Raw genomic sequence first — 16,955 nt, forward strand, 5'->3', positions numbered from 1 at the left:
TGTTCCCTTGTAGGAGTGTAGCTCAATATCTTCGACCTATCATGTAATACTTGATTCTCAGAGAGTTTGGGTGCAACTCAGATTTATGACTCAGATCCTATTTGCCTCCATATTTCTCTCTGAATAGGTTTACCACAGTTTTCTAAGCCATATGGCCTCACCACGAAGTTTTGCTTGCTGCCCATATATTCTGCCTCAAACGAGCTCAGAGCCACGAACCCTGTTTCCTACTGCACCAGGAGGTCATTCCCCTCCAATGTTGAAACAATACCCAAAGGTACTTTTCCGATCCACTGACTTCCTGCCCAATCTGCATCAGAAATCCACTCAACTTGATATGCTTCCCCTTGTTGTACAAGAGCCCATAATCAATTGTTCCCTGTAAATACCTAAGAACGTGCTTGGCTGGTGCCTAGTGAGCCCTCTTTGGTTCCACCATGAACTGACTGAGGGTGTTGACAGCATAGCAAATATCTAGCCTGGTATTGACTAGATACATCAAGGACCCTATGAGCTGTCAGTATAGGGTGGGATCGATATCCTTGTCTTCTGATGCATCAATCTTCTTCTAGTTGGTGATCATTGGTGTAGCCATAGGTCTACAGTCTCCCATCCTGAATCTTTTCAGGATTTCTGTAGCATACCTTCCTTGCCCAAGGAAAATTTCTCCTTTCTGCTGCCAAACTTCCAACCCTAGGAAATAGTGCATTCGTCCCAGATCCTTCATATCGAATTATGTGGCTAGATTGTTCTTGCAGTCTTCAATTAGTCTGGATGATCCTATTAGGAAGAGATCATCCACATATAATACTAAGATAAGTGGCTCGCTCTCTATGACCAGATAGTAGAGATTCGGATCCACGTCACTCTTGACAAACCCCATCTTCTGCAAGTAGCCATCTATTTGACCATACCATGCTCTTGGTGCCTGCTTCAGCCCATACAAGGCTTTCTTCAGTCTGCATACATGAGACTTCTTCTCATGAGTTTCAAAGCCCTCTGGTTGTTCAACGTATACTTCTTCTTCTATTACCCCGTTCAGAAATGTTGTCTTGACATCCATCTGATGGATCTCCCATCCCATCTGGGCTGCAAGAGATATCACGGTCCTAATAGATGTATACCTGGCTACCGAGGCGAAGGTTTCCTCATAATCAATCCCTTCCTTTTGAGCATACCCCTTAGCCACAAACCTAGCCTTTTATTTTTCAATACTGTCGTCCGCAGCATATTTGATCTTGTAAATCCATCTCGAACCTACCACAGATCTATCTTGAGGCCTTGACAACACCTCCCAGACATCGTTTACCATTATGGAGTTATACTCCACCATCGCATCTAGCCAGACCTGATGTTGAGCTGCCTCCTTGAAGCTGACAGGCTCTCCATCCTGAGCTACTAACGCCTGATACTTGTCTGGCTGTTTTCGCTCCCTTTTACTGTTCCTTGGCTCTCCGATGAAGTTCTCTGCATCACGCAGAATCTGACGAAGTTCCCTGCTGGTTCTTCCTCTACCAACAAGTTCTTTTGTTCACTCATCTTCCTCATCCTAAGAATCTTCCTGTCCTGAGGAAGGATTCTTCACTTCCGTTGGTTGAAGAAGCATGACTAACGGATCCTCTTTCGACTACTCCTTTGAAGGAATTTCGCGAGATATTCTAAAGCCTCTGACCTCCATGAACTTTACATCTCGTCATACTACTACCTTCCTGCTCCTTGGAAGATAGATCCTGTATGCCTTGGCGTTCTCGCTATATCCTGCCAGATACCCCTTTTCTACAGTCTGATCCAGCTTCTTCCTCTTTTCTTCGGGTATGCGACAATATGCCAAACTCCCAAATATCCTGAAATGACTGACTTTAGGTGTCTTCCCAGTGAAGAATTTCTCAGGAGTAATCTTGCCCAATGCCCGATGAGGAGTCTTGTTCTGAATGTAGACAGCTGTGTTGCATGCTTCCACCCACAGGAATTTTGGCATGTCTTGATCATACAGCATGGCCCTAGCTGCCTCTACAATAGTCCTGTTTTTCCTTTCTACCACCCCATTCTGCTCTGGATTGTAGGGAATGGTCCACTCTCTTCTGATGCCCTCCTTGGCGCAATAATCGGTGAAGTCCTTATCGACATACTCTCCACCATTATCTGAGCGCAAGACTTTTATTTTCTTACCTGTTAGATTCTCCACTAGACCCTTGAATTCTTTGAATCGACAAAAAACCTCATCCTTGGTTTTCAGAAAATAGATCCAAGTTTTCCTCGAGTGGTCATCAATGAAGGTAAGGAAATACTTGGCACCACTGAGAGCTTTGACAGCCATAGGTCCACAGATATCTGAGTGTATCAATCCTAGTACACTCTTGGCCCTGTGGTTGCTCCTAGGAAATGCCGCCTTGGCATACTTTCCTAGAGCGCATCCCCTGCATACATCATCTCGTTTCGTACTCAGATCCGAAACTCTTGTTACAGTGCTCCTGAGAATTCTCAAAGCTCCATGGTGCAAGTGACCCATCCTTCTGTGCCATAGTTCATTCAAGTCTTTGTCCCCATGACTGCCTATTAGTGCCATTGGAGATTCTAGTTGTAGTCTATACAACCGATTACTTTTGATCCCGATCTACACTTTCTTTTTCCAGCTTGGGTGTTTGACGTATACCTTTTCCTTGATGAAGTAGACGTCATAGCCCTTGCCTTGTAGTTGTGACACGGAAAGTAAGTTCATCCCCAATCCTGGTACATGCAGTACATTTGTGGCACAAAACCGCTCTCCCAATTCTATCTGAAAAACTATGGTACCCTTTCCTACTAGAGTACACTTTGCCTTGTTCCCCATGGTGATCTGAAATTTCATCTTCCCTTCTCAATATTCTAAGAAACACTCCCTGATTCCCGTCATATACCACGAGGCTCCACTGTCTATATGCCATACTTCTGATGATGTAGCACTAGTCATGCACGCCACTTCTTCTTCCAACCTGGAAGCCAACATAGAGAAATCGAAATCTCTCTCTCTTGTGAAATCTTCTGAAAATCTACGAGAGTCCCCTGAGGTGGATGCCTCTGCATCGTGGTCTCGACTCATAACTGATTTTCCCTTTCTATCTCTAATTACTTGCTCTGATACCATGTGAAAATTCTATCACTGCACAATTGATTTACTTATCCTACTTATTTCATCACAAGTTATTCATGAAATTACTTCTACAAACATTAAAATAAATATTGCTGCAGATATCACACTGTAATACAGAGACAAACATATGCACACATTGACACAGTTATTTTGGACTAATGTCCCTGGAAAAACCCAATGTGGGAAAATTGGTGCAGCAAGGGAGGATTTTATTATTCAGCAATTTTCTAATACAACAAGGTGCCAAACTGGCTTACCCACAAATAGACAAATTTCTAGCAGTTCTTCTGATCTAGCGTAGGCCCTACTGACCTCTGCGTCAGCCTACTGAGGCTCTGCGCAACCTCTCTAGCCTTCTACGTCACTCCTACAGCCTCTGCGTGGATGACGCAGGCCCTTCTGGCTCTGCGCAGTCTCTGCTGCCTCTACATGGCTTCCTTTGGCTCTACTTCTGCCTCTGCCTTCCTAGCTCTACTTCTGCCTCTGCACTGATCCCCGTCTCTCTGTTCCGTACTTGCTGCCCTCCTAACTGCTCTCCAGACCACTGGTTCAATTTCTCAACAAACCCCACTCCAGAAATTGAACTGACTAATCTCCCTCAGTGTGTTCTCCAAGTGCCCTACAAGCCTCCTCTTATACTTTTCCTGTTGACATCTCAACGGCCAAGATTAAGCCCCTAATCAATAGCTAAGATTAGATCTAGCTTGATCCATGTCTTTTGGACCATTCTAACACAGATTTATATTAATACACATTAATATTTTATTTTCCCTAAGTTTAGACTTAGGGACTCCATTAAAAATATTAATTATTTTAATATCTCCTGATCTGTTTAGAATCTGCCCAAACCCTTTCTGGTTATTGGAGATCTTATGTGCCCCAATCTCTCCACCAAATTTAGTGGCTAGAGCACATCCGATGCTACCCTAAATCAACATAAGTATGGAAAAGGGAAAGATGGGACACATTATTTCAATCATGGATTCCCAAGTAGTACCCCTTTCTAAATCGATAGGCCATTAGGGCGGTCCCGCAAGACTAGGATAGAAAATTAAGCCCCCATCTAAGGTGAGGGAACAAGACTACAGTTAAAACTTAAGACCCTTCTCTCTTCCAAGTCACCCCACAATTCATGCCAAATTCCCAAAATACAAACAAGCATAAACACTCATATACAAAATGAATATAGTACCTTTTGACCAAAAGCCCACCTTCCAACATGCAATCTTGACAAATGGGCGAGGGGGCATATGATTGATGCAGGGGGCGGAGATATGAATGGCACATCACATCGGCTATAAGGTGGCTCTCAAGGTTTGTTGACTGGAAGAGATGAATAGGAGAAAATTTCCTCCTAGGGGTCACCCACTTTTGGTCGGTAACACGGTTCTCTAAAAGGTTTCCCAAAACAATTTCACATATCATAAAGGAGCAAGATTTCAAGATAGATTTAGCAATTATATCACAACAAAATTAGAAACCATACTACATAAATTCAATATGCAAAATATAGAAGATATGTGGTAATCTTACAAAATTTCCGAAGAGAAACACTTCAATCAATCCTAGGAAACCATCTCCAAGAGAAACTCGCACCGCAAAAAATCACATTTTGCCCAAGTAGAAACAAGAAGACTAATTGGCACTCTTTAGAGAGAACAGAGTGATGAGCGAGTGCAAAAATGAAATAAGGCTACCTTGATTTATATGAGGTATAACAAGACCTTATTCATAATTTTACAAGCAAAGCCCCGAAACAAGTTTGCTCAAGTGTTCAAAAAGTGCGAGGTCACAAGCCAACATCAATATAGCTCAAAAATATAACAATAAATGTCAAAACAACCCATTATGACGTCATCCTCCATGAATGCTCAATATGCCACAAGCAAGTGACAAAAGGATCACGAGTGCCCCATACTCCAAGGAAAGATCAAAATACATGGGTATACCTCCAAAACCATGATGTCATCCCAATTGCACCCTATGTCACCCTTCTAGGGGCAAAAGGAATTATGTGGCACCATTGTACTCAAGCGTTCGACTCCAAAGGCGATGTGCAAGCTCTTCCATATCACCTCATGGATAACCAACCATCATCTGGGCTTCAAAACAAGCAACGCAAATCAAATAGTGTCAAGGCCGGCCTAGGGGTGTCTTGGGTCCATCTAGGCACGTCATCAATAAATTTAGTGTACAACCTTATAGGTTCAGTGTTTCAACATCTAGGATACTCATGAGTGAAGTACCATGGGGAAGCATCTCATATCCCAACACTCGTCTCTGGAAGGCAAGGGGCGGCGCTACCTCATCAAGGTCAAAATTGCTCTAGATGGAGTAAAATGGCCTCTTAAATGTTGCAGAAAAGGAGCAAGCTCATCTCTCAAAGGGTCCTTGTTATTATACTAATACCACTGGACAAAAACCTCTCAAGATCAAGTGAAGTCAATAATCATTAGAAACAATAACCATTAGAGCATTATAGTGGACGATATCTAATGTTAGGGGCACAAGAATACTCCACACAAAACTCACCTTCAAATGCCTAATTAGATCAGGACATGTAAACAAGTTACCTCACTTATATTTGAGATAATTATGTCAATAAACCTATTAGGTTTTGCAGCCTCCAAAGGGAGTGACATGTCCCAAGTTAGCCCATCAATCCATAGGTATGTATGATAGTTATGGTTGTGAAGTGGGAAAGACTTCAAGGTAGGTGCCATAGCCATGTGACGAGTTAATGGGGGTCCAACATCCTAAGTGCATAGATGCAAGAAGGAGAAATCGTTTTGGCATGGCATGAGTTACTATTTTCCTCGACCTGCTCTGTCCACCCCTTTGGTGTGCCTTCTACTTCTTTATGATTTATCTTTATTAGGTGGATAGCTTAGGAGCCTAAGATTGATTTTTGAATTTTTCCAATACCCCTTTAAGATAAGGCAATTTATTGCTCATTGGGATTGGATCTTTCAAGATCTCCTTCCTTTGGATAAAGCATTAAATTCTTAAGGAACTAGGCGATGGCTAATGAGGAGAGTAGAGATCATGTTACGCTTTTGCCTATGCGCTAAATAATGTTCCAGCCATCTTTTGCATTTTACATTTTTCTTTCATTGTGGCTTTCTATGCTTTTATCTTTCTTTTAGATACATCAACCCCCTGGACTCAATTTTTGGGCCCAAATTCAAAGATGTGGATGAAGGGTGTCAAACCCAATGACCAAGGACCACCAACCAGAAGATGGAGATGGATAAGAGGGCAAGATGGAAAGTGATAAGTATGCATTACCTTGGACACACTACATCAATCAATTCTTCCCTAGTAGTGCCCTTCGTAAAAACCCCAAGGCCCCAGAGGAGATCCTCCTGGACTAGAGTCAAAGACTAATCTCCCAGGTCAAGTAGGGGAACAAGAATACAATCAAGATCGGTCAATTATCTAGTTTTCCCTTGATCTATATTAGTATGCTCGTAACATTAAATGAAAGCACATGATTATAAAAATGATTAAAGTACCTACCGATGGATGACCAACTTTCCTTCAAGAATTATTGCCTGATGGGAGAGAAATCTGACTAGATCAATAGGTGTAGGATCCTAGCATCATGATATGTGCCAATCATATAGGGCAGCCTGGCTGGCTGTGTCCAAAAAGGAGAAAAAAATTCTCCTAGGTGTTACCCTCTTTTTGGTGGATAACAAGTAGCAAACAAGATGCCCAAAAGGAATAGATTTCTAGCAAAATGCACAGGATTCTGGGTAGAGCTGAAACTTCAAATAAGAAAGATAAGTCCACTAGGCCAATAGTGGTATGAATTAGGATCAGACTGTTGAGAAATATAGGGTAATGAGATCGGATCTTTATTATATTGATTTCTCTTTCTTTTGATAGATGCTTGTGACTTCTTAATTAAGCTCTTCTTCTTCTTTTTATAGCTATTATTTCTTTGTTCATCAAAAAGCTATCAAAACCATTAAAACAAGGAGACACTAAATGTGGGCACTCAGCTAGCGCAAAACCCCTATGGAGGGGAAAACCCAATCAAGAACTTTTCCTTCAGTAGATTCAAATCAAGAAGAGATAACCAAGACCATTGACTTTACCCCTCTATCGATCAAACTAACCAAATAGGGTTACAGTGCTTTTTGTTCTGCAATAGTAGCCTTCATCCTCGACCTGCAACATTAGCCTTCGTTCTGCAATGGCAACTTCGACCTGCAACATTAGCCTTCATTCTGTAGCATACCTCGACCTGCAACTGTAGGTAACTTTGGTCCTGTAACTTAGTTGTAAGTAACTTTGGTCATGTAACTTCGTTGTTCTATAATCCATCCGAACATCCTCCAATTGGGATGAGTTTACATGGGTATTTATAGTTGTTTCTGTCTATAATTGAATCAACATGAATAGTTGATAAGCCGACTTGTAGATAGGGTCAATTTAAGAGCTTTTGAGGCCGACTTGAGTTGTTGATGGATGGAGGGTTCATCATGACCAAAATAAATGATCCCAAGAAGGTTTACATAATAAATTTGACTCAAAAATTCCTAGGGCACTCAATGGGTGCTTTGACCTATAGACCATTGACCCAAGCATGAAACCCATGCTTTAATAAGTCAAATTAATAATAATAATAAAAATTATTTTAACAAATATATTACATCATGACTCAAGTACAATTATGAAGACCAACACTAATTACATTCTTCAACACAGACAAGTAAAGATTGAGCACATTTTGGGCAGTCAAGGAACTACTCTACCAATAACTTGATGCAGAAAACTAGATATCCAGCACCTAGAGGATGCATCACGGATCAGTTTGTTTGCTAAAAGGAATATCAAATAGAGAAAGACCTCATTCTCCAACCAAATTTTTATGCTCCATGGACATCAATATATTTTCTTCTTTCGTAAACAAGAGAATTGTGCCATTTTTAATATAGAGTGATCTAAATGTCCAACCATGGTATCACTCTCCAAATTGTGACTCCTATTAGTTCAGACATAGAAAAGTGGAATAAACAGGCAAAGAGGCATATTCACTTCTTGCAAATGTCGCCTCTGAATCTTCTTTTCATTCTAACCATCTTGCTGGGGAAACAGGAACTTATGACAAAAAATTTAGACACCATTCTTAATAAGTAGTCTTGTATTTTTCTGTAAACTACTAGAAATAGAGTGGTAAACAATATGCAATTAATCAAATCATTACAAAACGAGAACGTCACAAAGTTTAGAAGTTATGTAAAGAATGTAAATAACAATTAGACTTTATATAAAAACACCTGATTAAAATGACCCCAAGTATTGCAAAAAATGAGATAGAGATGAGAAATATCCATATCTACACGAATCACATACCACCCCATTTTTCAGGATCCAGTATCCATGCACAATACTCTTTATTTGGCTTTCCCAAGAATGCTTCATTATAATGCGCAGTATCACTTCCAACTGCTGTGACAATTACCTATAATTGACAGCTAGATTAGTACAGCTCATGAAGGGACAAGTCATGAAGTCATATGCAATACACAATTAGGTTGCACAAAGACATGACAATCTAACAACAATGTAACTTTGTAGCAACAAAACTGTAGCTTGTTGTACTTTAAAATGTAAACTACACAATGTATTGTAAATAATATTTTTTATTAATAAAAATGTAAAAGGATGATTGAATGTTACAATGAGGGCCCGCTTATATACCTAGGCAGGTGCCCTTTGAATGAATGATCATGTCCTTTAGAAACATGCCTCTTCATTAACTAATCATTAATTAACTATAATTATGATTACTATTTATTCATTTATATTTATTTTATTTTATATAAATTATATTCATAAAAAACTTCAATAACAACCCATTCAAATTTAATAGCAAAAATCATTAACCTTTAATAGTCATAACCTACTCGTGAAGATACCTTAAACAAAAGAAATAAATATCACACTCACTCGGTTGAGCTACTCCATATCGATTCTCCAGCAAACTTGTTATAAGTTTGAACAATAATATATAATAAGTATTAACAAAAATTCTGATATCTAGAGTTTCATATTTATCTAGGTTAGGTTTTTGAGGCACGAATAGTGTTAAGCTTAGCCTGTCTACTTTTAATTTATAAGTTGGAATAGAATGGGGTGAATCACGTGTGACAACTCCCAAGAAATTCATTATATCTAACTGTAAACCTTTACCATGTATCCTTTGATGAGACATCATCTTTTGACTGCATGACCAATTTATGGGCTTATGATCTCTATGTCAAATTCTACATTAATTGTTGCAAGTCCAAAAACAGTTGGATGCTTTGAGTTCATTCTGTGATAAGTTATAACCAGTAGTCTCCAGGTCATCCTTGCAAAGACAAAGATTACAGCTTTCAACATTTTGAAGAAGGGAGCCATCTAATGCTATCCTCACCTTTAAAGTCCACAGGATGTAGAAATGATCACATCCTACACTTAGCTCAGAGAAATATACTCTGGCCATCTTCTAGCCTAATCCCAACCACAAAATCCAGATTGAGTAGAGGATATTCAGTGTTGAAAACTTTGGAGAGATAAAATGCTTCAAGTTTCTTCTTCAGCCTGTTGTGCCCACAACAACCCCCCTAAGTTTTGAGCAAAACTTGGGGCCCCACCTTAACTTTTACTGATCTAGATATGCTTCTTTAATTTTATACATTGACATCGATTCGTTATTGCATGGTTGTGTTACATTGTTAAATTAAATAGCCATTTTGGTTATGCTACTTGCTTTTGACTTTCTTGAGTATTCTTCCTATTTCAGCCTTCATTTCTTCCCTTCATTGAGTTTCTTTACCTAATTTTCTTGCCTATTCAAACTCTCATAGACCTCAATTTCCAAATTGAGCCTGATCTTCATATCAAGCCTCCTTTAACTTTTGGCTGCTTTGTCATCTTTCCAATTTAGATATTGGCCTGATTTTCGAATTGGGTTTTAATTCACCTTTTTTTTGTTTGAGCTTCTAATTCTTCTCCTTTGGTTTCATTTTCTTTATTGCCTCAAATCTTCATCGCCCCGATTGGTAAACCATTCCTAATGGCCAAATCAGAGACTTCTTACACTAACTTTAGTGTGAAGGGGTCCCAATTTTGTAATCAGCCCCAATCCCTAAATCGAACCCCTCATACATTTTTTCTTCCCTTTTGTTCAACTTTGTTCCCTTTTGATTTGATTGGATATATATTCTTTCCTTTGAACTTTTCTTCCTTATTTCAAAAATTGGAACCTTTATAGGTCCCAGTTTCTCAATCAAACCCAATCTTGAAATTGGTCTTCTTTTTCACTAAGATACTGTTGGTTTCACCTGATTTGGGAATCAACCCTGATTCCCATGTCAGACCCTACCATTACAATTCATACTATATGGATTGTATGGACTCTTGCCCTTGTTCGATTTGCTTCTCTTGTCACTAAAGAACTTTAACTCTTGCCTAATTCAATGATTGGTCCTAATTTCTCAATTGGCTTCCTTTCTTGCAAGGATCTTCATTTGCACATGCGAAACCATTTTAAGTATTCAATAGTGAGTGAGCTTTTCATGCACAAAGTTAATCTCACATAGTCCCGATTTTGAAATCATTTCCAATTTCTAAATTGGACCCTCACCAAGCAAACTCATACCCCAATTGCTAGCTAAAACCCCCGTCTTCGAATGGGACCTGCTTTTACTATAATAGTGATAAGGGATCCCAATTTTCTTCACTGGCCCTGATTTACAAACTATTCTCCCATCATGTCAAACTGTTCGCACAAGTAAAAATTTAATAAAGTCAATTTGTCATATCTTAAGTGTGTAAGAGATTTGTACTTGTATGTATGCCTTCAAACATGACTTACTGATGCCATATTCTTAAATCATCACTCTTCGAACTTGAGTGACAAAAAAACCCCAGAGAATGATTTGTAATGACAAATGACACAATTTTGGTTTGATGAGTAATTATTGTGATCTGACAATTCATCCTTATTAAGTAACACTCAAAGCAACAGACCTCTAAATTTCAGTTCGAACATTTAGGGGAATATGACATTGCACGCAAGCCTTATTCTCCAAGTTCAAACCTCTGTTAGGAATTTGCATTCAAGACTGAAGAATGCATCCTGGTTAATTCAACATGCAACTCAAATCAAGGTCAATATCCTATAAAAACCCACAAACTTGTCTCATTCAAAAGGTTTAAAGGAAATTTAGTAGTTTTAAACCAATTTAATTGTCTAAGTTAATTTTTATGCTCTTTTGGTTTTGCTAATGTTTTGGAGGAACCTGTATCTGACCACCAAGAGAAACAGGAAAAGGAAGAGAAGCCCTTAGGGAAGATTAATTGTAGGTCAATAGCAAGTGATTGTCATACTAGCAGATCCTAAGGAGATAACACCCATCAATGTGGAAAATGTTCAAAGCATAATATAAAAAGTAGAGTGCAAAGCAGAACATATAGCTGGAGGAGAAAAAAGAACACTGGAAAATTATAAAGCCAACTATCAAATTCCTTAATTCATTGAATATGCTTTCAAAGTGCAAAATGAATTGAACATAGTGCAGAGAGAATTCTACAAGAAATCACAACATCTACAGACTCTTGGGTTGGACATAGAAAAAGTCAAGGAAAATGTCCAAGTAGGGGAGCTAAAGTATCAACAAGCTGACCTACATTTTGACAAGGTGAAACATTGGTAGGTTGCACCAGCAGAAATTCCCCCTAAAGTTCCTATTCACGGGTTTTACATTAAATGGAGTTTGACCTCGAACAATGGAAGTACAGATCTCATGGGTTCTTCAAGGAATTGCTTAGGAGGTGAAGAGCTCTGCTAAGATACAGCAGCTCATAGAAAAGATAGCGAAGGACTGCCACCTCCCATCTTTTGGACCCAGTAGTAAACTCTTTCCTCGAGCATAAGTGTCAAAAGAGATGGAGGGTTGTATTCCTCTCCCTGAAATTGATGAATTAGCTGCCCACAAGTTCATTGAGGCTCTAGCTAGGCACATAACATTAATTAAGACCATACTGTCAAACATTGAGAAACATGAGAAAAGGATATAAGCCAAAGTATCACATCGTAAAAAGTTGCTCTTCAGCTGCATACCTTTATTTGCTCAGTTTTTGAGGCATGGATGACCTTTGTGAGAAAGTTCAGAAAGGAAAGACAATAAGCTTCATCCAGTCAGATGGACGGTCATCTTATAGAGGGAAGTTCAAACAGCCCAAATGGTAAGGGTAACAGCAAAGTGGAATGTCAAAGGGAATAAAATCCCTCGTAGAGGAATAAAACTATCAAGTGATAGAGATAAACAATAGGCAAGCAGGGGAAATGAACAGTCACACGTGTCTCAAGTTCATACATTCCCCCCTTCCTTCCTTTTATATAAATAAAAAAGATTCAAATTGTAAAGGGCTTTTTGCTTGTGCATCTTGTAGGGTTTTCTATGAAATGTTAATAAATGAGAAGTCACTACTGACCAAGCTTTTTGGAGACAAACTTAAGTTTTGAAATGTGTGGTTTGTTGTGTTAGTTTTTGTAGCATCGGATGTGTTCTAGCCATGAGATTTTGTGGAGAGGCTAGAATACAGGTGAGATCTCCAAAACCCAGAAATCGTTTCTAGAAATTCTGCCTAGAAATGACTTAATTCAATGTTCCACCAAGGTTCCGGGACGAGGGGGCGAGGGAGCGAGGATACGCAGGAGCGGCCTATGCAAAAGCTCCCCACCAATTTTTAGGAAACGTGGGGGGACGTCAGGGTCTTAAAAACTTATAAATATAAAATATAATTTATAAATTGAGTCCACTATGACAATTGGGTTTGAATTGAAAAGCTGCAAAGCATGATCATTGATATGAATATCATTATCTAATATCATATAAATTTAAAATTCTAATTTATAATCATACATCATACATTATGATTAAAGTTTAAACCATATTGATGTTCCACTTCCTACTATGAACATTGAATACTGAACAGTGAATATTGACATAAAATTATAAAAGTCAAGTCTGATACATCATACATCAAGAGTCAAAATTTTATAGAATTATAAAAAACTAAAGTCAAGTCTGATACATCAAGAGTCAAAATTTTATAGAGTCAGAATAACATAAGAACATCAACATATCAAAAGATAAACGAGCATAATTTTGCTCAAGCCTCAAGGTAATGCCCTGCTAGTCTCTGCATCCAGCTGCTGCATGAATAAATCAGGATCAACCATATCACCATCTGAATTTGAATCACTAGCATTCTCAAACATGCTAAGTGGCACACCAACCAACCCCATCTGTCTCCCATCAAGTCTCTCCTCCATATCTATCTATGCATCATTCTCTGGATCAACATATATCATGTTGTTGGTCCCTTCAAATACTCATGTGTCTTCCTATGCTCAAGACGTAGGGCATTGTGCACAGCAACTAACTTCTCCGCTCTTTTAGAGGTAAGCTTGTTCCTCTTCATAGACTGGATGAAGCTATATGTGGACCAATTCCTCTCTGTTGCAGAGGAACAAGGAACGTCTTGTGAATGTAGTGAGGGGCCAGGGCGAATAATGAATTAAATTTATAAAAAAACGAATTGAAACCCTAAAGTATTAAAACTAATGTTAAATTTTAATTATAAACAAAAGTTTATTTTAAAAAATCGGGCCCTCGACCCCCCACATCCCCCCTCGACCCCCCACAACCCCTCACACCCCCCTTTTCGGAAGTGACCCCTCAGCACAAGGAAACGACCCCCTGGCACGTCCCCCTGCGTACCCTGTCTTTTGGGAGCGTGGGGAAACGACCCCTTCTCGTCCCCAAGTCCCCGGAGCGCGGGGGAGCTAGGAAACTAGACCCCTGGGGGGGGCAAGTCCCCATGGAACACTGACTTAATTAGATAATTAGCCAGTTTTTGAATGTTTCTTAAGTCTAAACTTAGGGAATATGGTTAATTAATCATAATTAATTAAATCAAGGTGTGAATGTTCAAGAAACTCACACGGATCGACTTCAAGTTAATCCTAGCCATCGATTAAGATCTAATCTTAGTCGTTGGAATCTCAATAGAGGATTATAAGAAGAAGTCGACGGGCACTTAGAGAATATACTTGAGAAGTTCGATTTCATGAGTAGATCGATTTCTAGAGTAACAGCAGTCAGTTGCCAAAGAGAGAACTAGTGAGATCGAAGCAGTGAGTGAGGGGCACAGACAGTGATCCGGAGGAAAGATTTTCCAGATCCGGGGAGGCAGGAGCAAGTGAGCTGAATTATCTCAAGAGACAGCACTAAGGGGCAGCGCAGTAGCTTTAGTCAGGCAATTCGATTTGGAGAGAAGAAAAATTGTTCTCAGCTCCAGAGGCCAGGAAGGAGTCCCAGAGAGCCGGAGAGACGATTTTCTGAGCATCCAGAGGCAGAACAACTTCATCAGAGCCCAGTATGAAGCAACTCATCCAACCAGCTACACAATGCAGCGCAGAGGCTAATGCGGTGCTCCAGAAGGCCGAGTTTTTGATTGGGAAAGTCCAACCAAGATTGCATGTGGAGAAGGGTAATTCACTTCAGTATTTTGTTCAAATTTTCTTGCTATTTGGATAGCCAGTTGGGCATCCATAGATGCACTAGGATGCAGAACGGGGAACGCATAGACCCCTACCTCACCAAGATTCAGAAATCCAGGATCAGCTTTCAGCTGTTGGAGCAGCACCTCAAGCCACAAAGCTAGTACGATTGGCACTCAACAGTGTCTCCGAGGAGTGGCAGGTATTCGTCCAAAACATTTTGGGCAAAGAAACCTTGCCAAAGTGGGACAGGATGTGGGCCGATTTGCAGCAAGAGGAGTTGAGGCGAGACTTAGTGAAGAGCTCCATCAGTGTCAGCAGCAACGGGTCGAAGTAACTGAAGGAGGAGGAGAATGTGGCCCTCGCATCGAAGGGTCTCGGTCAAGGACAAGGGGAGCACCGAAAGAAGAAGAAGGACTTGTCGAAGGTCAAGTGCTTCAGATGTAGTGAGCTTGGCCACTACAGCACCCAGTGCCCTCTCAGGACGAAGGACAAGGAGGAGAAGCAAGACCAACAGGCAACATCAACAAAGATCGATAGGTTTTCCTCCAGGGTGGACGAGGACTTTGCCATGTTTGTTGACATACCCCCAGGAGTCAAGTGGGGTGACTTCATGCTGTAGCCTCAGAGTGCTACAGATGGGCAAGATTCTTAAGGAGGTCCACCTCTTGAATCAGAACCTTGCTACAGGAGCCCACAGTGTTTTAGTAGCAGGATGGATCAGTGGCATTTGATGCAATCAGATGCAAGACTGATAGATGTAGAGTCTAGTTGTATGTTAGATGCTGGGGAGCACAGTGCAGAGTCGGCAGCAATGCAGTTGGCACAGTGCAGAGTCAGTAGCAGCGCAGAGTTGGTTAGGATGCCATTCATTCTCTTCTTTAGATAGGGAGGACTTTTCCTCCTCCATTTGTTCTCGAAGAATGATCTCCAAGGTATTTACTACATGATTTTGATAAAATGCCTCAAGAAGAAGCTCATCGATAGGACTCTGTTTATATTCACTCTTCGTGTTACGAAGCCTTTCCGATTGCTCACAATAGTGGGAGAAAATCTCTTGGGAGTTATATGTGGCCATCAGTTTCCTGCAAGACTTTTCATATTCCCTCATCCATTCTTGCAATGGTTGAGGGCTCTTGGGTTGAGTTCTTCCTCATTATCCTTAGAGAACATGCTTTCCAATTCATGAGTCTCTCCTTTGGCACCATCATTAAAGTATGCATCAATAAGAGGCTCTTCCTCAAGCATAAAACCATATTCAATAACTTCCTCCTCTCGAAGGGCCATATCTAACATTTGGGATATGTCTTCATGAGATTGGAAACTCGGCCCTTCATCCAACAAGAAGTGCGTAGTCAACATTGGAAGAGAAGGAATGCTTTTAGGTTTACATGACTCAAGCCAATCGGTACTTGGGGCAATGGATAGGACAAACAATTCCATTTGATCACAAGGTTGAGTTATATTTTGCTTTGAAAGGTACCTTATGAACCTTACCACGTGGTTGGTTGTAGAATGTGGATCCCCATCAAACATTGGCATATTCTTCATGGATTTCGATGAAGGATATCTTGGGGTCCCTGTCATATCTATGGTGGGAATATATGTGGTCAACATGTTGTTGTGTCCGTAATGACATGGGAGTCGCCAGGGTGAATGAAATTGCTTTGGAATCCAATGAAGAACAAGGGCTTCGCTCTTCCAATGGAGTCGCCAATAATGTTATGTCAATATGTCTTATGGGGAACCAAACACACATTTCGTGTCGCCAGCAACAACGCCAAAATGTTACTGCTCAAACTAGCAGGGGACCTAAGGGGGATCCCTAAAGGGAAAATTCTAGGCCAAGGGCAACAAATGGAGACTTAGCCCACTGTCACCTCAGCTAAGGCTCCCTTCTATTTACGGACTTTCACCGATGGGAGGAGACCCGGTATATTATGGAGTCACCAATGAAGGATAAGTCAATGAAAGGATGTGGAGTGACCCAAATAATCCATTTCCTAGAAGAGTTAGAAAGATAGAGCTTGCTTGCTTTCTAAGCAAGGTACAATGTCTTCTAGGGAAAGGAAGGGAGGATTTGAGGGTTAGGTTTATGGGATATGACTTGTGAAGGAATTTCCCAATCCCTAAAATCCTTATTGAAATTGTTATCTCGGATGGTTCTTGAAGAATTGTTTTTTCAAAGGAACGAGACCACACGGGACCAAGTGGACCCAGTCTAGGGTAGGGGAGAAGAGTATGGAAACCAATGAT

At 40.3% G+C, this 16,955-nt stretch overlaps 1 protein-coding gene across 2 annotated transcripts in view; it reads right to left on the reverse strand.

Annotated features, from left to right (window-relative positions):
- LOC149184581 (OVARIAN TUMOR DOMAIN-containing deubiquitinating enzyme 2-like) overlaps positions 1 to 16,955 on the reverse strand; it is a 96,350-nt gene that overhangs the window by 35,331 nt on the left and 44,064 nt on the right. The window contains exon 3 of one of the 2 annotated variants that reach the window (XM_089417618.1): positions 8,495 to 8,603. The exons of the other annotated variant lie outside the window; for it this stretch is intronic. Within the exon in view, the coding sequence (XP_089273744.1) occupies positions 8,495 to 8,603 (109 nt within the window). The remainder of the gene's footprint in view (positions 1 to 8,494; positions 8,604 to 16,955) is intronic. 2 annotated transcript variants of the gene reach the window in all.

Source organism: Pinus tabuliformis, chromosome 3_2 (genome assembly GCF_031772625.1).
Source record: "Pinus tabuliformis cultivar Carrire ecotype Pingquan chromosome 3_2, CPIR1, whole genome shotgun sequence".
NCBI lineage: Eukaryota > Viridiplantae > Streptophyta > Pinopsida > Pinales > Pinaceae > Pinus > Pinus tabuliformis.